The 25,015-nt window shown below is 42.7% G+C and overlaps 1 protein-coding gene across 1 annotated transcript; it reads right to left on the bottom strand.

Annotated features, from left to right (window-relative positions):
- Positions 1-1,676: 1,676 nt before the first annotated feature.
- On the bottom strand, positions 1,677-23,279 carry LOC149288330 (WD repeat-containing protein 35-like). Its single transcript, XM_089491851.1, has 28 exons — positions 23,256-23,279; positions 21,678-21,795; positions 20,798-20,869; positions 20,188-20,280; positions 19,268-19,396; positions 18,924-19,057; positions 18,460-18,625; positions 17,870-18,015; positions 17,138-17,263; positions 16,237-16,422; positions 15,716-15,748; positions 14,900-14,960; positions 13,095-13,239; positions 12,838-12,907; positions 12,611-12,664; positions 11,725-11,834; positions 10,948-11,158; positions 10,751-10,831; positions 10,518-10,654; positions 8,763-8,966; positions 8,027-8,173; positions 7,699-7,831; positions 6,812-6,922; positions 6,262-6,426; positions 3,255-3,395; positions 2,755-2,914; positions 2,021-2,267; positions 1,677-1,830 (listed from the first exon to the last, which is right to left on the bottom strand). The coding sequence occupies exons 1-28, from the start codon at positions 23,277-23,279 to the stop codon at positions 1,677-1,679; spliced, it is 3,558 nt and encodes a 1,185-aa protein (XP_089347977.1).
- Between the last annotated feature and the right edge of the window lie 1,736 nt (positions 23,280-25,015).

Genomic DNA, 25,015 nt, shown 5'->3' with positions numbered 1-25,015 from the left:
TCAATAACCCTGATACCTTTTGCTCATCGGTTTGATTTTCTCAGATTAAGAAAAGTCATTTAGATAGAATTTTAGCGCCGCGCATCTTAATAGAAAAAAAAAAAATGGTATTTCTCAGTAAATTCACTAGATTCTTCAAAATCTTCCTCTAAATAAGGCTGTCCAGATCCTTATTATTTGGATTTTAGTTGTATGAATTAGAGCAGCGGCGGAGTCCGTATCCCGGGACAAAAGATGTTGCAGCTCTAGCCAAACGAAGCTAGTGGAAGGCTAGGTTTCCACTTGGGTTTTTGTCCTGCGTTTTTTTTCTTGATGAAAAAACGCCAAGAAAACTGCCACTGCATTTTCCTGAGTTTTGGCGTTTTTTTCGGGAGTTTTTTCTGGCGTTTTAGCCTTTCTGTGGAAATTGCTTTTTTTGACCTTAGGCAGTTTTCCCAGCCTTTACAAGTTAGAAGTTTCACCCAGCTAAAAGGGATTAGGATAAATGGCAAGTATCTGCCCCCTGATGTCATTTCCTTGGTAGAGTTCTACTTAAACGCCCCGGCGGACCCTTTTGTCTCTTTTCTGTGGTTTGTAAGGCCTGCTTTATTCCGAATGTCTGCTCCTCTAGGAAGATTGGCCCCAAATGATGGTGCAAATTGTTTGCTGTTGCTTTTGGCAGGCAGGATCCAGTTGATGCGTCGCGTATGTTTGTTTGTAATGGCATGTTTGTTCCAAATGGTGTAAAATTCAATATGAACTTTGTTTTGTGTGAAACTGTTGGTTTCCAGCCTATTTCTCGTAGGACACACAGATACCGGGTCCATCCTCTGCATTGTAACTGTGGAAAAAACGCCATAAAAAACGCCAAGGCAATAAACCCACATGGCTTTTTCATGGCGTTTTTTCTCTCCCATAGACTTCTATTGGAGAAAAACGCCAAGATTTCCTTGCAAAAAACGCCAGAGTGTCAACATGCTGCGATTTTGAAAAACTGCCACAGAGCCCAAAAAAGCAGAAAAACACCAGAGGACTGAAAAAACGCCAAACAGAAAAACACCAAGTGGATATGGCATTCTGCGATTTCCTATTGAAGAACAGCTAACATCTGGCTGCTGCGTTTTTTCACTAAAAAAACACCAGGTGGCGCTATTGGCGTTTTTATGGGCGTTTTTAGCAAAAAAAAAACAAGTGGAAACCTAGCCGAACGGTTCTGTATTCTGCAAATACCTCAAGGGCTGGAGGGTAGGAGATGCTTGTCCCGGTCTATCCCAACATGTAATCGGGAAAAAGAAACAATCCATTTTACATAAATGCTTCATTTAATCGTAGATATACGGGACAAAACACTTTTTCTATAAATACACATCTTTTGGTCAATTTACAAACTTAAACAATAGTCATACAAAAACACAAAGACTTCACAAAAGCGACGCCTGTCTGGTCCGTTGTTTGTGCGGACTTACGGGTCCGTAATAAAGTGCCAGCTCCTGAAACATTCTCCTTTGATGCTAAAAAAAAAAAAGTGATTTGCGATATATAAAAATAAAGTTGCCACCAAAATGTTTGACTTGTACATTTTGATATTTGGGGACTCTCTAGGATCTCTGTGAGTGTAAATACGGGATTAGCCGTAAGGAAACGCGTTGGGAGCGGAGCCGGCGGACGTCGTGTAAAGGATGGGGAACGCTGGCGTTTTAGGCTATTGGCGTGTGGCAGAGGGGGCAGAAGCTGTAGGCCGCGATCTCTCGCTCCTGGGCGCAGTGCTTGCACACGCTGCACATCCAGAACTGGTACTCGGTGATGGGTCTTCCTGAAACGATGCACGTTGGGATTTTCCCTTCCCCGTTCCTGCCAAGAAAAAGAAAACAGAACACTTCTATTATACAATGAATATCAGCCATTGGTTAGAAACATTCGGAAGCTGGGCATCTGACTCTGGGAATTGATGACCAGGAGGTCCCCTGATGACTGCTGAGATTATCTGGAAGAAGTGAGCATGGAACCCCAGAATGCGCCATCATCAACCCGATAATTGTACTCATACCCATCAGGGATGTTTTCAGGATCAGGCTTGACGTCATCCTTGGGACTGTGCTTGGTGAAGATCTCCAGAGCGAGATCTTCGTACTGCTGCCTCTGGTCAGGGCCGACGGTCTCCAGCGACTCCAGCTTGATGAAGGCCTTGGAACAAGTGCCGAACGCTCTGTTAGCGCAGGCACAGAGAGCCAACAGGGAATAGATCTCCACCGCAGGAATAACGTCTTCGTAATCTCTCAGGTAAAGCGCTAGAAAGGGGAAGCAAGGAATGCTTTCAAAATGAAGGCCGCTCGCAGCAGGTAGATGAACTATATCCCTTTACGATCGTTGGCAAGTGTTTGGTGAGACACAAGCTCTTGGCTACTACTATTCTACAATATGACGGTTCTACTGGAAGAAATTTGGAATTCGAACAATATTTGATACTTTTTTTTTTTATTAGGATCGAGTCCCTTGTGTATCAGGAATGGGCATTCTAGAGTCTAGGAATTGCCTCTGTCTACTGCCACGTGCGAGGTGGAAAAAGCCATATCCAAGCTCTGTGATTATCAGTGAGGTTATAGTTTGTTCTGATGTGGCGTTGAGGGCACAATTAAGGTTACAAATTATCACACACACCATGGAATGACCGTACAGCTGTAGTGGGGGAAAAGTGTTATTTCTATTATATATATATATATATATATATATATATATATATATATACACTTTTTAGTTGACATCCTTTGATCTCACCAGTCCTCATGGCCACAGCCACATAGCCTTCATAAAGCTTTCTCTGAGTTAACAAGAAGAAATGATAGGCTTCAGCTCCTCGCCAGGGATTGTCAATCATGCGGCTGTCTGACAGCGTGCTGTCCTCCTCTTCCAACAAGCCGGCCAGGGCAGACGTAGCCTGAAAAACAGGAGATGGGTGCGGAATCATACATCATGTCCTCAGCAGCACATCCCTCGCACGTGGCCTAGGGGTTTTATTCCTAGAGCACCCTTTACGTTTTTGGACCCCCTTTTTTTTCATTAATCAATGAAATTAAGAAATGATCAACAATTTAGGATTTGATTCACTATAAGGACTGTATGGCGTCACATTTACAGTAGGACATCAGCTAATGGCACAATGTGGTGAGGAACCCCTACTGTGTTATTCAACGGGGCATTTGTAAACCCGGATGTGGCCAGTGCATAAGCCTTTTGGTAAACAGACCTCTCACGCTGGCGTGAAGTCGAATTCCTACCTCTGTTTGCTTCCCCTTAAGTTTCCCTTTCTGTGCGTTCTTCGTCTGCTCGTGGTGCTGTTCCACTAGCAAAGCCGCGAGAACGTAAAGCTTTTTCACCCTCATGGGTTTAGTTCTCTTTTTTGCTTCTTCTTCAGCTATCTGTAAAAGAGCGATGATATGGGGGGTTTTTGTTTGATGTAAAATCTGAACTAGCAGCAGTAGTACGGGGGGGTTACAATATACTTTTCATTCACCCAGCTAACACACTTCAGACGTTTTTATGTATCTTTCTTGTTATAAACCTTACAAGGCAGATTTTATTTTTTTTAAATATAAAAAAAAAATCCAATCACCGCCAAGCGCATGGTTATGGTTTGATTGATCTCACGCATGTGAAGTGGTCATGTGACCTGATCCCTTGGTTAGAAGGGGCAGATGCTAAATCTCATTTTTGGGGGGGGGGGGGACACCCAACATTTTTAATAGCATCAGAATCAGTTTTTACAAATATTGTGAAGTTTTCTGTATTTAAAACAGTTCTACATAAAGTTTTTACACGTGTTTGCAGGTAGCTGCATATTAGCCATATCTTACCGCAAGCCACTGGACACACACCCTGACTGCGATAAACAATAAAATGACTTAAAATGTCTTACCGTATTTTCCAGCGTATATTAGACGACTTTTTAACCCATGAAAATCTTCTCAAAAGTCGGGGGTCGTCTTATACGCCGGGTGCTCAAACTTACCGAGCCGGACTGGAGAATCACGAATCTCTAGGGGAGGGGCGAGCGGAGAAGCCGCCTCCCCTGGGCCGGTCTTCAGGGCCGCGCCAAGGTAGGTGCAAGATCGTGATCTCCCCAACTAGCGCTGATCAGCAGGGCTGGTTGGGGAGATCACGACCTCCCTCTAACTAGCCCAACATTAGGGAGCTCGAGGTCTGGCACTCGGCTTCCCCGCTCCCTAATCAGTACACGCCGGCTATTGAGGCCGAGCGCGGGGATGACGTCATGTCCCGGCGCTCGTCATCAATTGCCGGCGCGTAGTGATGAGGGAGCAGTAAAGCAGAGGTCTGAAATGACGGACCTCGCGCTCCCACAACTGGATGGAAGAAAGAAGATGAGAAAGGTAAGAGTGGGGAGAAAGGGGTGTGAGTGCAGTGTATGTGTATATATGTTGGTGTGTATGGTCAGGTGTGTGTAAGAGCAGTGTGGGTATTTGTGTGTTTGTAAGCTGGTGTGTGTGTGTATATATATATATATATATATGTGTGTGTAAAGGCAGGGGTGTGGTGAGGGCAGTGTAAAAATGTGTATGTATGGACAGGCGTATGTTAGTATGTGTAGATATATATATATATATATGTGTGCGTGTGTGTGTGTATATGTCTGTGTATGGGCAGTGTATGTGTATGGACAGGTGTGTGTAAGGGCAGTGTATGTGCATATGTGTGTAAAGGAAGGGGTGTGTGAGGGCAGTGTATGTCTACACATGTGTGTGTGGACAGGCATATGTTAGGGAGAGCTGACCCACCCAATCCACGCAGGCTTTGTACGCAACAACCAGCCAATCACCGGTAAGGTACATCGCTTGCAGTGATTGGCTGGTTGTTGTATACTGGGTAGAGAGGAAGTCTTATACGGCGAGTATAGCCCAAACTCTATGTTTTAACTGGAAAAGTTGGGGGTCGTCTTATACGCCGGAAAATACGGTAATTGCCCGAACACGGACATACAGACTCACGAAAGTCTATAGAGTAAAAGATTCCATTGCACTTCATTAGCAGCGAGTGTGGAATGGCAGCCTCCGGGTAACGGAAGTTTATAGGAACAGAACGAAACAAACCAACATTTGTCCAGCACTAATCTGCATTCCCGTACAGATGTTGTCTCTGTAAGTCAAATTGTTATGTTACATACTACTTGTGTCCTGTCCACCCATTGTACAGAGCTACAGAATTTGATGGCGCTATATAAAACAATAATAATAATAATAATTGTATTTAATGCTGAAAGACTTCCCGTTCAGTGTGTATGATGCTCACTAGATGGCAGCAACACATCAGAGGTGAAAGCGTTCATCTAATTCACCATCGGTGATCGGTGGGGTAAAACGCCTGGATTCTCCGCACAGATGTAGATTTCTGTCATCACATTCATTCAACTCAAGTTTTGATTTCCTGCTATTATTGACCCAAATGAACCGCAGCTTCAGAGGTTAGATGCTGATAGATTAACAACCAGATGCATGGAATACATTAAAGGTGCACAATTCCAATTACTAGTTCCCCTAGGTGATTAATATATTATATATATATATATATATATATATATATATATATATATATATATATATATAATCCATTTATTCTCCTTGCTCATCTAACCCTGAGATCACCCCCAACAGTCTAGCACCATATGCTGTCACACATTAACAACATACACTAAATCACACATTATATATTTATAATAGTGTATACTATAACGATAGTATACCACCTCACAGTAACTTTCGCACAGTATACACTCACATGTGCTTACACCATACAGTTACACAGAGACCATGCAAAACCTCACACTCTATCGCCATAGATTTATAGACTAACACACACTCTAAAACCATACACTTCCATTCTCTCCCAGTTCACCCTTATCACACGTGGAACCCTGTATTCACTCCCACTCGTACTCTGCGTGCTGCTGCCACAGGGTCGTGTAACGCATGTTACGTGACCCCACTGGGCAACCCTGTGCAATGGGCCCGTGGCGCCTGTCTTAGCGTTCCCCTGATGCACAGTATTGTTTAAGGAAACCAGATTCCAGTTCATGGGGTTTTTGGTTTTTTTTTTTTTTTAAACCATACAACCATATACCGGTAAGAGAAATAAGGAAATATCAGAGGGAGACCTAATACAATCGTCCGGCACTGATATTAACTACTAGATTTAATAATGAGACAAAGAATGTTTGCGTTGGTCGGATATTTAGGTGCATACATGTTAATCCCGAGACCCCGATAAACACACCTTGAACATGAGCTTGGCTGCGTCTAGGAAATGGTTGGCTTTGCGATAGAGCTCGATGGCGTCCAGGGTCTTACTCGTCTCCAGGAGGTGGGAGGCGTACTTGGCGAGCAGGGATCCGATTTCTCTCATATTGTGGTTTTTCGCCAGTTCCACAGCTTTATTCCACTGAAAATGGACAGAATCCATAGATGGTAAAGTAGTTGGAGAATGTCAAATGATTGGTTGCTAAGCACGGTCACTGCGTTACTCAGCATAGGAATTCTATGTGATGCAACGTATAGAGCTTTCATGTATTAAAAAAGCACATAATCAAGAGCACAAAAAGGTTTAAATATGTAATTTAAACATGAGCCGTGTCTTGCAGGATGTTGCCTTTAAGCAGAGCAATATTTTTGATCTACACGTTGTGTCTAACTGCTTGAAAATGTATAGATCAAAACCTTGCCCTGACTGTCGCTAGACATTCACTGATGCACATGATCATGTTTGATAAGCACGTTTATTTTATTATATAAGTTAATTATAACGTTGCGTGTATATAATTTATTACCTGATTTAAATGCACGCAGGCATCTACTGCAGCTTTAGGCTGGTTGCACTTGAGAAAGGCGGCCACGGCCTGCTCACACATCCCCACAGTGAGAAACATATGTGCGATATCCTGCGCGATAAACAGAAATCCTACAACGGCTGCCAATGAAATATTATCAGCGCAGGTACGCTGGATTTAGTAGAAACACTATAGGTGTGCATCGGAGCGAATCTAAACATGCAGGAGATGGGCAATCGCTCCCCAAGGACTGATTAAGGGCCGAAAGGCCGAAATTCTATGTTTCAGGGTAAATTGGGATTACTCCTATTTAACGATCCAGGGACTTACTGCATCCATGTAAGATGACTGAATAATACCCACGGTGCGGCATCCCATCCCCACAAATCACATTTACTTGTACAAGCTTTACTCCTAATGCTCTCATCCATCATCCTAATCAACAACCTCTACAGAGGCCGTCCTCGTCTACTGCTTCACCTCAACCTCTTCTCCTTTTGTACAGTTTGTTATTGTCTGTGACTTTAAATTATTCCACTGATTGTAACAGCAGCGTGGAATCTGCTGGCGCTATATAACTAAATGCAATATAATGTTTATACTTCCCACTCAGTATTATCTTGTGAAATAATAGAAAATGTGGAAGTTGCTTTTTTGGCAGAGGACGTTGACTTCGGTTATCAGAAGTGACAGCGGGTAATACACAGATATAGACACACGGCTCTGCTTAACCCAAGAGGAGACCAAACACCGATTAATGTTCGAGTCTTCTCATCAGGCCAGACCAGATGGTGCCGAATGGGTCTGATCCATCGTCAGATTCTATGTTTCTAGATAGATAGATCAGATTTACAGACGTTATCAAGAGACCAGCATGAACCACTTACAGGGAGTAACTTGTTGTTCTCAGGAAGAGAATTGGCCAGAGTTTCAAGGCCATCATAATCCTCCAGCATGTAGTAGCACTCCGCCAGACGCTCCTGGTTTCTGCCTTGCACGTAGTACTGCACTGCATTCAGCCTGGGAATAAACCAAAGAAATGCGCGCCAGACGTATAGAGATTTTAAATAAAAGGCACTCAAAAGGCCTGTCCTCCCTTGGAAAGACGCTACTTGGTGTTAAAAAGTCTGCGTTAAATAAAATACCTCCGGCCCATCCACCAACTTAACCCATTATGAACATCATTTACTGATGGGGGGCGGGGGGCTACCTTACCATTTCTGGCGGTCTGCAAAATAGTCGCCAATAGCGTTGTAAGCTTGCGCCAGCAGCGTGTCGTCCGAGTCCCCCGAGCCCGTCCTCAGCAGCTGCAGCACCCGGAACCAGTCGCCCAGCTTCATCCGCAGACCAATCGCCAGATCCCTGCAAACATTCGTCATCGTTATTTATCTGCCCAAAGGGGTCAAAAACACTAAACAACATGCATTATTACACAGAAACACAAAAATGAACCAATTATAGCCCATCGAGTCTCCCTATTATTCCCACTATAAAAACCTTACATCAGTCCTCGGTCCTCTCTTTGATTTAGGACTGCCATAGGCCTACCCCGTACACGTCTGCATTCCCCTAATCGTATTAACCGCTACCACTTCTGCCAGGAGGCTGCTCCGCTTATTTAACCTCTTCTCAGGCAAGTAAATCCTTCTTACATTTGCCTTTGTAAACTTGAATATAATACATGATATATGTTATATATATATATATATTATAGTGTTTAGAGTGGCCCTCCTAAAAGCTTAATAATCAGCGGCACGGCCATGTTTTAATTTCAAGTCTTTGGTCTATGTGTAAAAAGGGCCAACTCAAATGAGTAATGTATAGTTAAATGTGCAAAAGAAATCTCTCCAAAATAACTACACATTACACAGGGCCAGCTCTTACAGCAGAGGTTCACTGGGGTAGAACACCACAGGTAGCCCAGTTTCCCTCCCCACTCCGTTCCACTCGCCTTCTGTCCATGTCTAGGTACATTCTCTCTGCTTCTTCGAACTTCCCGAAGTAGGCCGAGATCTCAGCTTGTTTCATGGATTCGCTCTGGAGGTTTCCCAGTCGCTTCACGAACTCGATGCCCTGGTAGTCCTTGCAGCGTACGAAGGCCTGCTCGGCGGTCGGGAGGTCCAGCTTTTGGAGAGCGGCTTCAGCCAGGAGGCGCCTGTTACAGATCAACATTTTCAACACTGTGCTACATAACAATATATATATATATTTTTTTTTTTCTTCTTCAAGTGAGCCTAAAGCTAGTCTAGGAGCCCGTCGTTATATTCTTATCCGACCACTGGAGACGGGAACAGAAAAATGTGGGGGGGGGGGGCAGTTATGGTTGGATGACCCTCATATCATCAATGCTGAGCTAATAAATATTCAGATGTTACTCGACCTTAAGAGGGACGCCATGTTTGATATCCTCAAGTGCCGTCGCTGGTCAGCAGCCTCTGCTATAGACTCTATGGCTGCGGCATTGGCTTTAGATGGCAAGAGTTTATTCCTTGCTACAAGAAGACGCCTAGATTATTTGGGACATAAAACGGGGGTCTGACAACCGCCGTCACGCCTGTGTTTCCGGTTACTGCTGATACACCTTAAAATGTTTAATTATAACGCGTTGAACATCACTTTTCAACGATTCCTTTTACTTTTAAATGTTCAGCAGAGCTATGTTTTGGTTTCTTGAAGGATCCAGCAGACACTCGGCACGACCTACACCCCTATTCACCGGCACGCCGGGGTTAAAAGGAGTCGTCGGAACAGTAAGGGTTCTGTTGCATTATTTATTTTCACTAGCGCGTGTTCACGCTTCACACGGCTTCGCACGCCGTTCTCTCTCTGCGGCCCAGACCTCCCGATAAACCCCGGGAAGCCCTCGCATTCCACACGGAGCTGCTGGAAGTCACACCGACAGTACAGATCCAGTCCGCAAGCCACAAGTATTATGATATATTCCCGTAACGCACTAAAAACACTCCCATAACTCACTGCTTTTATAATATATACCGGTCTCTTCAGGCTTCTTAGTAACAGTAACCGTCTCCATTACACGAACGCGCCTACAAAGTACAATCATCTAACCTTCACGATAAAGAATAACCCGTTTAATGGTTGAACCAGCTGGGATCTCATGTAACAGCAGGTGACGGTGGGTGACGAATGGCCGTGTAAGCACACAACACGGGGTTAAATGCTGTAAATATACTAATGAAACACATTCTATGAAGAAAATACAAGCTTAGGCCAGCATGACACCCTTTTGTGGACTAAAATCGCCGCGATCTTCGTTACTATTCTGACAGCGGGTCGTAAGGTGTGAAAGATCATCAGCCGATGTCTCTTTTTCTATATGTCGGGATACTTACATGCAGGAATAGGATCTTAACGTTATCCGTTTTATAACCTTGTAATGCTTCTAATCAGTCGCTGACCCATCGGCCGCTCTATATAATACGCAAAACACACGGGTCCTCCCCTGGAGGTAGACGACACGGCTGCCGCCACACAGAAAATCTTTCATTGAGTCCACAGGTATCCCATATGTAGTAAAGGTTAGCTTTGCCATCCATTCAAGTCTTATATGGCATTAATCAAAGTCCTATAAATCCTTATAATGCTTTCCCTGCCTTATAATTCATTGACTCCTCACCCATCTTAGAGTCCATACATTAAATCCGCCATAAGATATCTCTGAAATAAACACAAAAGGTATAATTACCAAAGCCTGGGGTGAGGGTTATCCTCGATAAACTGAGAGGCGTCCTCGATTCCCACTTTCTCGATCAGCGCGCGGCTGTCTCTCAAGGAGCGGATCTCGAAGTTGATGACGTAGTCTTTGTTTGGGTGTTCGGGGTCCTGCGGCAAAGAAAAACCCAACCAAGGACTCGGCTCATGTTTTCGGGGGTAAAGTTTGGCATTTGTGGCCAATTAACAAAATGCGAAGATACCGACCTTTAGCAATTCATCCAGTAAAACGGATTTTATCTCAAGGTCTTCGAAATTGCAAATGTATCCAGATGTTTGAATCGGTTCCTGTGAACGATTGAAAACAGCATAAAAAAAACACAAACGCATGAAAGATCTGAACTCAAGACCTTTTGCCCCTTTCACGTTTATGTGCAAAATCGTAGCTCGCCTCCCTTAGTTACCTCGGGATCCAAGTTTCTGAACACATACATCCTTGTCTTTTCCATCATTGCAAACAGGTCGGGATTGTCGTTGGCCCATTTTATGTCCCAGACGTCTTTCCGTTCGAACTTGAGCTGCTCTCCCATCGTTTGCTGACCCCTATCGTCCGTGTATCGGGCCTCTAAGTCAACAAGAGTCAACACTCCGGAAATGTCTACGATGGCGAGACGGCTGCGGCCAGACGGTCACATTTTGGAAGAGGAGACGGGGAAAAAAAACACAACATATACTGAAAGAGAACTTTGCAGATGTCATAAATTATTTTAATAAAAGCACCTCTGGCAGTAAAGCTGGTGTCTTGCGTTTATATACAGATTGTAATTGTTCCGGAGTCTGATGGCGCATGTGAAACGTTTGGCCCATTTAGGCTGCCCATTTTTCCTTGGTCTTGACTTAGATTCAGGATAGTTTAATGCCCTCACTGTATTAACCCCTAACACTGCAGGGAAGCACCAATTTGTGGCAAAACTAACATTCTCTGATCAATCTCCTGTCTTTTTTCTCCCTGGCGGAATCACTTAACATCAATCAGCACCCTCACAAAAGGGATGAGATCAGAGTTATGATGACGCCTGGCATTGTATTAACATAAAGTGAGTATGAATGCACATAGATCACTTACACGGCATTACACAGCTGTACGTGCCTGTACAGGACAATACCGAACCGCTTACAACGAGCAGATCCATTTGTATTTATACAGAGGACATAAGATGGGTGATGCCCGGAGAACACACCTGGAATTGCAATTCAAACTCATCTGATACGCTCGGCAATGGAGATCGTACTTCTGCACCAAACCCGCGCTGGGTAAACTGTATCGATGAACCGTGCCAGATTCACGTGCCTTATGGAAGAAAAAAAGTGCCAGCAACAAGGAACCCGAGGAAATCATTATTATCTTTTCTTTATACGGCGCCAACAATTTCCACAGCCCTTCTAACAGTCCGTACGGTTAAAGGGTCCGACAAAACTAAAACCGACAGACTGTCCGTTACATCAGGGAAAGGGAACCCTGTTCTTACGCCACACCAAGCACTGTTTTCATGAAAACCTGCAATTTCATCCATAAAGCCATTACGGTTGGATTTGAATACAGAGCACACAGTCTACTTTTATCATCTGTTAGAATGAAGTTCTCTCTATCTGTAGGAGAGACCCAAGATGTCCTGAAACCATATGTAATAGTCTCTTTTTACATAAGGTATCAAACGTCAATGAAGGACCGACCAAGAAAAAAACAAAGGAGTTTCTGTATAAAGAGCAATCTTGGTGCAAGGTGGTGGCTGGCCGAATCACCAATAACATAAAAATCAAGACTTACTATGGAGATTGCACATTATTAAATATAATAATATTATATATATATATATATACATATATATATATATATATATATATATATATTCACCCCAAATTACAGGTCGGCTCGGCTCTGGTCCGTCACTACACCTGCGCTGCTACACATATTCATAACCCTGGTCCGTATCAATGAAAAGGGCACTGGCCTGTTTGTGAAGATTAATGACGAGGAAGCTGGAATCTCGCTGCGGCTTTTTAATATTGAATAAAATGAAATTTAAATACTAAGAGGGGGGAAAAAACCTTCTCGCTACCACTTACCACAATTAAAACTTTATCCGATGCGGTGATGGAACAGATTGGATCTCTTGTTATCTGAAAAACAAAAGGATGAGCCCAAAAAAATTAGATGTCGCTACGTTTAACCCCTTCTATAGGTCCGCGGGCTTTGGAAGAAGAACAAAGGATTTTATCTACTCGCTAAGCATATTTTGTGTTTCTATCCACATTATCTGAAGGGGATTCTCTTTATGTCGAGATGCACTTACTGCTACTGCTTTAGTGTAATCAAGAGATCCTTCGGCAGACCCGGATGGAGCATCATCGATGTGGAATATCCTGGAAGACAGCATGAAGCTTCTGTGAGTTTAACCATTGCATTTATTCTAAAACACAGTAAATCTGTATCAGTCTTCTATAAAACTCCCTCGTAAAGTCCTTTGAGAAGAGAACAGTACAAGGAGTTTACTATACAGCGCTGCGGAATGTGATGGCGCTATACAAATCAATCAGTAAAAGAAGTAACCTTTCTCGGCCCTCCTTCCTGGTCCGTGTAACCTGATTGATGTCCATTGCCGTAAGCTTCTTTGCCACCCGGTACTGCCAGATGTAGAAGGCCTCCTTAGATGCTGCTATCACATGGGTTTTGGTCATGGTCACAAACATTGGTACTGCAAAAAAAAATAAAAAATAATGAACATATCAAACAATCCACGTTCACAAGAGTTCATTTGAGCGTGTATAGGATAAGGCGAACGACCAAAGTATGGGGGGTTTAAGGGCCTTTTACTAGGAGTACGGTGTTCCCCGAATACTTTTAATGCAGCGACCAGGATTCTCCTTGATTTCTGGTGCCAACCCTCCCAACAAATTATACACAGATACGGCTTTCTTTTCTTATAATCACATCGGTTAATTATATAATGGTACCGATCCAAACAAACTGGAAAAACACATAAACACTAACCCCTGACACTCCAACATTATACACGTAACACAAACTCACAATAACATTATACGCTGACAACCATCAACCAAATACTAACATGCATACACTCTAACATACACTTACACACTCCAACAATGTACAGTAACAGGCACACACGCTAATATCATATGCTCACAAACACTAACACCTCACAGTAACACACACTAACCCCATACACACATGCACACACCTGCTAACCCCATACACCAATAAACACACACTCTATCACTAAACGTGCCATCCAGTAACAGTTACGCTTGCACATCGCACTCGTACATACATGGACACACTACCCAATAACACACACTAACACACACCCAGCGATAACAAAGCTTAAAAGATCAGCTGGCAACATGCAGGCTTTTTTTTCTACAACCCAATAGCTTGTTCTGCTTGTAAGACGCATACGGTCAAACCCATCTCCTGGGAAGTAGGCCCCATGGGCCACTGTCAGCCAGTTTAAACGCCGGCTCCTGCGCATGGACCCATTGATCTGTATTGCGTGAAGGTACACAGGAGTTTCTGCTGCAGCATCTTCTATTTATTACCAATACAGGTAAAGAATACATATTAAAATACTGCCAAGGTACTTTAACACGCAGTCTTCGCCGTGGGGCTATATGGGACACTAAACAATAATTATCTGTAGAAGCCATCGGGCCGGCGGCACGCGATCATGCAGAGTTCTTCGCTGCGTGTCAAGCATATAAACCCCTTTGCCTTTTAGGTAGCCGTATCCAACGTATCCCGACTTACACCAGGCGAGAGAGAAAAGCAAACACATCTATGTTTGCATTGCACAATGGCACAAAGGCTTATTCTCTCTGTCCGGGAAGGATCTTCTGGAACCGGCATCTCAAAGTTACAAAAAGGAATTTTGCAGAAGTATAAAAGCGAGTGACGGGGAACACACGGCTGTTTACTGCGCAGCCATGAAAGCTCCGCTTGTTATGTGCTGGAACTATAGGAGCCTTTTGGGTGTCGGAGGATGTACACAGGCCGGGTGTTTACGCTCTCAAAGCTGAAAGACGATAATAACATATCGCATGAAAGCGAGGAAACAGACAACAGGTTCTGGATCACTGACTGCCATGTTTTTAATGGCTGGCGTGTCTTTTTAAGACCCATTAGACTGCTTTAAGACAAGAGAGCCGACCATGTACTGTAATAGCATTGGGGAGATCTAGTCTGCCCGTTTTCCCTTGATGTAGAGACTGAGATCTCCGGTCTCCACATTCGATCCAGGAGCCGTATGCCCGTACCATGCATGTTTCTCCTCATTCCTCTGAGCGCGAGGCAGTATAGATGCTGTAGGTGTAATTATATGTTATAGTATTTCTTACCTATATCTATGTACTTTGAATCTAAGGGAGTTCCAATGGAATTGCACAAAACCAGAACATACTGAAAGAGAGAAGAAATCAATAAATAATGTATAAATGAAACATTTAGATGCATGCCAAGCAGACATACTCACTACATCTTTCTGCCACAATAAACGCTTATTCATTATTCATTCAGTATTCTATAAACTGTACGTAAAAGCGTCTGCAGAGGAAGCCAAGTCTGCCTCACACGGGGAATGTCTGATCTCTGTAAAAGACCTCACAGAAGACAAAATAATTTGTCCTAAAGGGCAAGTTCAATGGAAAAAATATTTTATCCTCGAACATAATATATGGCGCTGTACAGTGATGTAGGTCGGTATGTACAGAAAACTGGTTTTAGCTTATTTTGTCCCAATAAACTCCCTTTATCTGCAGACCCGGAGGCCGCCATTGTTGTCAGCCATGTGATTTTGTGGGTGGCTTTCCCGGCTCAAACACCACACTGAGCTGATGCTTTATGGCAATGCTAATGAGGTCTGCCCTCCATAGAATTCTATGAGTCAGAGTGTCTGACTGGGTTTTTGAGACTGAGCCATTCTATTGTTTACGACAGACAGTATTCAGGGTGTTTATCCAGTAGATTGGGCTGAGTAGATTGGGCTGAGATAACAGAGCAAGAACGCGTACAAATGGCTTACGTGCAGCTGCTTATATTAGTTAAAACTACTATTTTTTTATTTTGTTACTTATTAAAATAATATTTCACTAATAATATTTAGTGCTGCTCAAATTAGTCTTTATAGTATGCAGCAAAAAAACAAACTGATTTACCGTTGCTCCATTTGGCTCGCTTTCACCGTCTTCCTGTAAAGCAAAATAAATACAAGAACTAAAAGAAATACAATACTTTTAAGCTTAATTCAAAACCAAGTATTTTATTCATCCAAACAAGCATAATGCAAGGTACGGTAAACTGCTACCCTCACGTGGGGGAAAAAATGTATTGTAATAAAACTAAATATTTGGGCTGACTGTCCCATTAAAGAGTCAGTATATATATATATATATATATATATATATATATATCTATATCTATATATATCACACACACATCTTATGTAAAAGGGTTGGGGCACATATATGTTTCATCTCAATCTACAATAAAGTTCAGTTTTACTTGAAATTACCGGAGGTTTAAAGTCCAGATCCCAGACTACTGACACTTATTCTCATACATTGTTCGGGGCAGACACAGTATAAGCTTTGCACATCATAATTATATGATGGTCCTACTGAAATAATGCAAATCTCTAGCAGAGTCACGGTATAAAGAAATAAAAGGACTGACGAACCGGGTGATGATTTTCATCGGCTTTGGTAGCTAAAGTGCAGAAATCTCCACAGGTGGAGACAGAAAGCAGACTCTTCACATACTTCACAAACTTCTCGTTGTTTTTAGTGTCCCAGAAGACCACGCAGTATTCTGGCCGATCCGGTCTCGTGTAAGCATAGATCACAGTGTTGGAGCAATAGCCCCACTGCAGACAATGTTACAATAACAGTTATACATTATATAGGTTTAACCCCGAAGAGGTGTCCACCAGTAAACGGGGATAAACCTGTAAAATAAATGACTTCTGCTTTTTAATTTTTAATTCACATGTAACCTATTTTTTCATATTTAATAAAGCATTTTTAGTTTGTTTTTTTTTCCAAAATGCCCCCCAGTTATGTAATCTGCCCCACAGCATGCGACTATACCCCCCCTATATGCCACTCTGCCCCCCCGATATGCCACTCTGCCTCCCTGATATGCCTTGCCACTGGCCAGGACTTCCGCCAGGGCTTCTATGGTGGAGCACCTGAAGGTCCTGTCACCCCGGCTCTCTGGCGGAAGTATCAGGTAGCAGCAGAGGTCATCTGTGTGCATGGCGCAGAAGTCCAGCAGCTGCCGGAGAGGAGGATCCTCTCGGTCTTATAGCCAGACCTCTATTTGAGGTCTGATTGATTATAACACAACCTTGAATATAAGACGAGGGGTATTTTTCAGAGCACTTGTATTATAATCGAGCAAATACGGTATGTAAATGTTCATCTCAAGAAGCCTCACTGCTAAAAATCCGAACTGTGAGAACCATTCCACATATGTATGGGTATATACACCTTTATTTAAATACATCATTGTAGTTCCAGTGCTGGCTAAGATCCTGTGACATGCTATTCACAACACACAAACAGGTTCTTCATACCTACCTTGTAATCGGGTCTGATGTTGGCAAAGTATATGAATGAATCCACTGCCAAGCCAATCCTCAACCCGCCGCCTTCCCACGAAACGGCTGCCATTTGCTTTCCAGGGACCTTCAATGTACGCAGGTGCTGGGGGAGCGCATTGGAATTAGTGAAGAGACAGGTTCACATATAAAACTAAACTCCGCTTATAAAATCAGCTCAACTCTCTTTACTCCACTCATTCACATTCATACTGACCAACTTCCTCCACACGGACTCAAACAGACAAATGTTTCACCTATAATAAATATAAACACACACACAACTCTCAGGCGCACACACACCACTCTTGACAAGTTCACAGAGGAGACATGCTGCTAGCATGTGACCCAGCAGAGCTCTCACCTCCCAGGTATCGGGAGGTGAGACGACCGATCACTCTCCAATCGATACTGTTTAAGGTCAGCCGTGTGTAAGGCTGAGATTGGAGAAACTGCTGCAGGTATTCCCATAGATGAGACACAAATGAGGCACACATTATTATGCTTATACTGTGCATTTTTCATCACTTCTTCCCCAAAACGTCATTTTCTTGTCAAAAACACTTTAGTGAGTACAGTCGGAGATGTGCATTTGTACACATTCTGATGCGTTCATTCATTTATATCTGATTCATACCACATGGTTTTAGATTTTTCTTTTTTGGGCGGAAATGGAACCACAAAGAAAGTCATTATCATTACATTTCAATACCTCTCCAAAAGGTGTATAGAACTGCACAATATTGACTTCCTTGTCTTCAGAAGTGGCCCTCTGGGACCCTGCCACGGCCAGCACACTTCCACAGTGGTTCCACTGGATGCTGATGACATTCATTCCAGTGTCTATTAGGACAGGGTCTGCAAATTAAAACATAATAGAGCTTTGTTTTAGGGGGAAAGTTGTAATACCCCATTGGCGTTCACATGTCAAATTCCTATAAAACCTTAAATATAGAACATTCCAAAAGCCCCATCTCTTCACGTACCGATACACTAAAAACACTGCACGGCTACAAAGTGGAGCAATCAGAACCTACACCAAAACACACTTTTCTTTTACTTCCAGATGTGCGAATGAATGAGAATCACACCAACACGTGAAGAATTACTTTACTCTAACGCGGTCAACTTATAGGCGTTTCTGTAAAGAAAAGATCCACTTTTAATGAATTCAAAGGTCAAGGTTGACTATGTTTGAGAGACTACTACAGCATCTAAAATTAACTGAAACGGCTGTGAATATCGATGATGTGTGGTGTTTCACATTACAGCAGCTGGATGGGGTATTCACAATGTACTTACTTTCATCGTTCTCGTGTCTCATGATTTGGCATCTCCCATTATCAAAACAGATGGCAAGACAGGGGCAATCTGGTTCCACATACCCTTTGGTGCCTGGGTACCAGTGCATGCCGGCAATACTGAGCGCCCCGGTCACATTGACTAAACAGCTCAGGGTCATTTTCACCTAAATCAAAGAAATCAATTACAACCAAAGAAGCAAGACAGCACACGAGGAGTACTGTACAGGTGTGCAACGCCACCATGATACTGTACATTAAACAAAGCAGATTCACAAATATTTCCACCAGGACTCTTTGTGAACACTATATCGTTTGCCTGAGGCTTTTCAGGACAGGAGCCCCTAAAACACCAGATGTTACTAGGATTTTTCCCAAATTAAGCTGGAAAGGGGGAGTCAACATGGTTTTTAATTAACATATCTATGATTGTGATTCACCTGTCGTAAATTCTACATAACTTACAATAAAATTTCCCTGGTTGTCATACAGATGTATTTCGCCATTGGCCATTCCGAAGAGGAGGATTTTGCTGTCCGGTGACCACGTGACGTGGCACAACTGTATGCCTTTCAGTTCTTTGCCCCAAATCCGATTCCCTATGGAAGGAACAGTAACCCCATTATTATATTACCTCCCTTCATTAGATAATTCCATAGCGCTATAACAGCAGGGGAGAGTGAAAAGAAACAGTGACTTTACAATATATGAAATCAGAGTTCACGTTAACACATTAAGACATTCTGGGGAGAGGCGTTACAATGCATGATGAGTGCAAATTGCAATAATTCAAAGTAAAAAGTTCTCACCGTCCACTGAGCCCACAATGACTGCTCCGTCTTCATATACGATACAGATCTTCTGGCCGTCGGCATTCCAGCTCATGCTGCGCACTACAGACTTATTTCTGTTATTAATCATCTCTTCGTACCACGACCCTGTATAAAAGAGGAGTTGTGAACACACGGTCTGGGATGCCCAGAGCCATGAACATTTGAATATAGAGGTTTTCCAGGCTAGGCATAGTCCTCCATTATATATAGGCAGGTTACAAGGGAGATTTCTGATCTCCCCAATCTGCCCCATATGCGCAGCACAGCGGCTGCTGCCCCCTGAACTGCCCTAGTTGGAAGAATACACGACTGATGATTATGTCCTAAAAGAAATGTAACACAGAAACATAATAACATGTCTTAAGGTTTTTGCATTGCAGGGTACATTCCCCACTGATCTAGAAGAGAGACACTGCGCAAGCGCCGGTTCCCTTTCTCAGCAACGCCGAGTACCCTGGAGTGACTTTATTAGACTTTAATAGGATCAAACACCTAGCACCCCTGTCCCCACAGCAGAATAACTACCAAGAAAAACAAATGTATTTTTACATGCAAGTTATAGATATATGGTTTTTTTTAATCCTTTTTAATTTAAAAAAAAAAAAGCCATAAAAAGTTAAAATCAAAAAAGTTCTTGTCATTGGGGTATAACGTACCCTTCTTACTAATGGGGCTTATCAGAAATATAACAGTTTTAACCACTGCCCCAATGCCATACTGCTTTGTAACCAGGACCGAGTGGGTTTTGTTTCCTGAGTGGGAACCTCACGGTTCCTCCTGAAACGGATATACATTCCAGAAGAACAATCCAATAGGAATCCTTTTATCGGAGAGCAAGACGTTTAAATACAAGCGAAACCACGCTAAGGAGATAACTAACGGTATTCCCACAGTACCTTTATACAGCATCCACACAATGATAAGTCCATTCTGGTCACTAGTGGTTAATTTCTGAAAATGCTCGTTCCACGTCACTACCTGCACAGAGCCTGCAACGCCAAACCACAAACAATTCATTTCAATGTCAACGACGAATCTGTCCTTTTCTCTTCTTATTTGATCATTTAACCCAATTCTGTCATCAGGTAAGGCTCACCTCGCTATATATTATATATATATATATATATATTTAAATTTATTGACTTTGTGTTCTTCAGAACTAAAGTTCCTGGGACCGTGTATAAAAAATAATTTTGGTGCAACGTGGTCTTCTCCCTATAGCGACCAATAAGGCCACTTCTAAATATGTGTTTACAGAAGTGTATTTTAGGTTGCAATGACCAGTTAGACCAAGTTCACTGTCAATACAGATATGGAAACCGTCGCTTTAATATTATTTTACACATACAAAATAAAAAAATGCTATTCGCCAAAATAATGAGACCGGCACAGAAGAGGTGATTACTTTGAGCCCTTCTGTACATACCGATGAATTGTACAAGAGAGAAATGCGATGAACACACATCACGGCTCGGCTACAGTTTAATATTTACACAAACTTCTCACCGCTGTGTCCTTCGAGAGTCTGATTCATGGAAAGATTGCTAGGAGCCGCAAGGCCTTTTAACTTTGCATCATCTGGAAAAGAGGACATCATGTAAGGGTGGGCAGCACGAAGAGGCGGACGGAACATTTTTAGGCTTAGGACCCACCTGAACGAGCACGGTCTCAGCGGACAAAAAAACAGCCATCAGTCCCTCGTAAACAAAGAATCTGATCCCAGGTAAGAACATTTCTGCTTATCTGATCTGCCCACATTTCCCCGCAATGAAAACCGTAAAGCGTATCTAGTACTTGGTCTTGTCTTATATCGAAGATCGCCATATGCCTGTCCCATACGAGTTTAGGTTCGGTCACTGTATTATTCTGCCTACATTAAGCCCCTGAATCTCTAGTTCTGGATTTTAGAACATTTCTCCTTGTTTGAAATATCCTTCCCGCTTGTACTTAGTTGAATCAGTATATCACATCCCCTCTCCCTCTCCTTTAACATATAGGGATTGTGATCCTTTAGTATTTCCGGATTATTTTTTATACCGCAAACCATTCGGAATTCCAGTAGCCCTTCTCAGATCACATTTTATAAAAAGTTACCGAAAAAACGTTTTCACTAGTGCAATATAGTGATCTTGTACCGCTCCCATGATACGCATTATAGGAATTGTAGTTCTACAGCAGCTGGAGGCACACGTCTCCTCCCTGCTCTATAGATTAACAATATTTAGATGACTTCTACAATTAAGATTCAGATTACTAACACGTAGTCCATCTCGTGTAGATTTTATTCATGGTATTCTGCACAGGAGACAAGAAGAAGCTACCGCCTTCCGGAGCCTCCTCCAAATGGCACTAAGCAAGCGCAACCAATTTATTTACCTTTACTCACCTGTTTGCATTTCTAATTTTAAAACCTTCAGTAAACCCGACTCCCCTCCGCAGGCGATGTATCCTTGGTCTTTGTTCCAGGATATGCATTTCAGCCTCATATTGTTTGGAATAGCAATCTGATTAGAAAGAAAGAAATACATTTTTAGTTATTATCTTATAAATATCCATTCATTAATGGAAACATAAAATGAAGGTAGTATGTACATCTTGTACGCAGTTTTGGCCATCAGAAGCAAATTTATATATATCTATATATATACACACACACTGGCCACTGTATTAGGTAACCTGTTCAATTGCTTGTTAACACAAATAGCTAATCAGCCAATCACATGGCAGCAGCTCAATGCATTAAGGCATGTAGACGCGGTCAAGAGAACTTGCTGAAGTTCAAACTGAGCATCAGAATGGGGAAGAAATGGGATTTAAGTGACTTTGAATGCAGCGTGTTGGTTGTTGGTGCCAGATGGGCTGGTTGAGTATTTCAGAAACTGCTGATCTACTGGGATTTTCACGCACAACCATCTCTGGCATTTACAGGGAATGGTCCGCAAAAGAGAAAATATCCAGTGAGCTAAGCTAAGAACAGGAGACTGAGGCTACAATTCGCACAGAATCGCCAAAATTGGACAATGGAAGACTGGAGGAACGTCGCCTGGTCTGATGAGTCTCGATTCCAGCTGCGACATTCAGATGGCAGCGTCAGACTTTGGCATAAACAACATGAAAGCATGGATCCATCCAGCCCTATATCAACGGAACAGGCTGGTGGTGTAATGGTGTGGGGGACATTTTCTTGGCACACTTTGGGCCCCTTAGTACCAACTGAGCATCTATTAAACGCGACAGCCTGAGTAATGTTGCTGACCATGTCCATCCCTTTTCTTGAACAGTTTCACTGAACTCCAGTGGCCTCCACAATCACCGGATCTCAATCCAACAGAGCCCCTTTGGGATGCGGTGGAACGGGGGATTCGTATCACGGATGTGCAGCCGAGGAATCTGCAGAGACTGCGTGATGCCATCATGTCCATAGGGACCAAAATCTCTGAGGAATGCTTCCAGCACCTTGTAGAAAATATGCCACGAAGAATGAAGGCAAAAGGGGGTCCATCCCAGTACTAGCAAGGTGTACCTATATAGTGGCCAGTGAGTGCATAGATGATGATGATGATCCACATTTGGTTAACTCTATCATTTAACCAGTAGGAACAACCTATGGAAAGTCAGTACTGATAGGTTCCTTTTCTTTACCACCAGAGTTACTTTAAAGTTATAAACATGCATGTTTTCCAGTGAGGTCTCCAACACTCGCCTCTCAATTCATGCATGTGATTTACGAAACGTCATGCGTGTACAACCAGGATCTACAGATGTTTGTGTTATAGCTCCATGGCACAGCTGGTGGCCCATTCTTAAGCGATGCCATCAGGTTCAGTACCTGGAAAACACTACATGCTGATGTATCTGGGAGATCAATACGGTTAGAAAACAGCTACACCCAAAAAAAATAAATCAGATACCCCAATGGTTCCTCCAGTCAGCCACCATACAGCCATCCCCCGCCTGCACCCACCTTCTTGCTCAAGTAAATAAACATGTCTGCTGGTTCCGGACCGGCCCGGTCACCGAATTTTCCTCCCTAACAGTGATGGACACAGGGCGGTTATATCCGCGGCTGTAACCAAGATGCAGAGTCCTCCCGTCACTAGGTAACCAAGTCTCCCGGAAAGAGAGCAATCTCAGTACTTCCGGCGTGCAGCAAGCCCTACCTCGGGAAAGCCAGGCTGCAGGCGTCGCCATTTTTGTTACTGGCAGATACATTACAGCGCTTGGGGACATACATTTCTTTTAGGAACTATACTATCCGACACATTTGTATCTATATAGTGAGAAGCCTAGAAATAGGCTTAACATAATGTTATTATAAGACATGTCTATATTGTAGGAACAAGAAAACAAGAAAAAAATATCCAGTCCTGTACAATACATATAAATAGCGTAATAACAAAAGTATACTCAGCAGTTATTGTTGCCAAACTATGGCTCTGCTCTGTGCAGCCACATTACACATGTCTCCTCAAACATGGCAAAGTTACACGTGTCTCGTCTCTATCATACAGCGCTCAAACTTGGCAAAGTTACACGTGTCTCGTCTCTATCATACAGCGCTCAAACATGGCAAAGTTACACGTGTCTCGTCTCTATCATACAGCGCTCAAACATGGCAAAGTTACACGTGTCTCGTCTCTATCATACAGCGCTCAAACATGGCGACGTTACACGTGTCTCGTCTCTATCATACAGCCCTCAAACATGGCGACGTTACACGTGTCTCGTCTGTATCATACAGCCCTCAAACATGGCGACGTTACACGTGTCTCGTCTGTATCATACAGCCCTCAAACATGGCGACGTTACACGTGTCTCGTCTGTATCATACAGCCCTCAAACATGGCGACGTTACACGTGTCTTCTGTATCAAACATGTTTAAATTGTACAATGCTGCGGAATATGTTAGCGCTTTGTAAATAAAGAATAGTAATAATAATAAATAATAGAAAAGTGATTACTATTTAGTCTGTACAGTTTCCACATTTAGGTATAGATGAGTTGCTAATCACTATTTGTATCTTTAAAATGACTAGTGTAACGATCGAATGTAATATTATGACCTTTTTACACTAGTAATATAAAAGATGTAACTATGCTAGTTGCATACAGCTCAGGTCGCCCCATTGAATGGGAGAACACTCTTCTCCATATGAACTAAGAATGAATTTAACTGTAGCAAAACTAATGTACATCTCTGTTATTTATAACTAACTTTTACTTTATTAAGAGGGCGTTAGATAAGTTGTGGAGAGAAGCGAGGGGATTTAAACAGGCATGGGACAGGCACATGGCTCCTGAATCTAAGACGAGACCAACGACTGATTTAGGTTTGAGTCTTTCTTCAGAAAAAATGGGCAGACCAGACGGCCGGACTATACACTCTATATATCTATGTTTCTTGTACTTCTTGAAAATCCCAGTATTATGCCCTAGATTCCCAGTAAGTGCTTTAAAAGATATGTGTCCCTGATACAATGTTTAGAAAAAATGTAAAAAAAAACCCACTAAATCCCTAATTTGGTTGAAAATCCTCAAGTACGTTTATGTTCTTGTTGTGTATAGTGGCATCAAATTATGTATGTACAATGGATAATGTGCTAAACAGAAACAAAGCATGAAACCTTTACTTCTAAACACGTTCCCAGTGATTGTAAAAAAATAATAAGCTCTCTGGTTGTTTAATATTCTTTATTCTGAGCGTTCTAACATATGCATGCAAT

The sequence above is a fragment of the Sceloporus occidentalis genome, unplaced genomic scaffold (genome assembly GCF_023333645.1).
Source record: "Sceloporus occidentalis isolate IW3139 unplaced genomic scaffold, rSceOcc1.0.p SCAF_52, whole genome shotgun sequence".
Taxonomy (NCBI): Eukaryota; Metazoa; Chordata; class Lepidosauria; order Squamata; family Phrynosomatidae; genus Sceloporus; species Sceloporus occidentalis.
Note: the sequence above shows the minus strand (reverse complement) of the source record. Positions and strands in the feature narration are given on the sequence as shown.

Bases quoted from the DNA above. Each gene is read 5' to 3' on its own strand.
- LOC149288330 (XM_089491851.1), bottom strand. From the start codon at position 23,279: ATGTTTATTTACTTGAGCAAGAAG. The intron at 19,058-19,267 runs GTGAGAACTTTT...TTCCTTCCATAG, and splicing joins CATTGTGGGCTCAGTGGACG to GGAATCGGATTTGGGGCAAA. The intron at 18,016-18,459 runs GTAAGTACATTG...TTTAATTTGCAG, and splicing joins GAGACACGAGAACGATGAAA to ACCCTGTCCTAATAGACACT.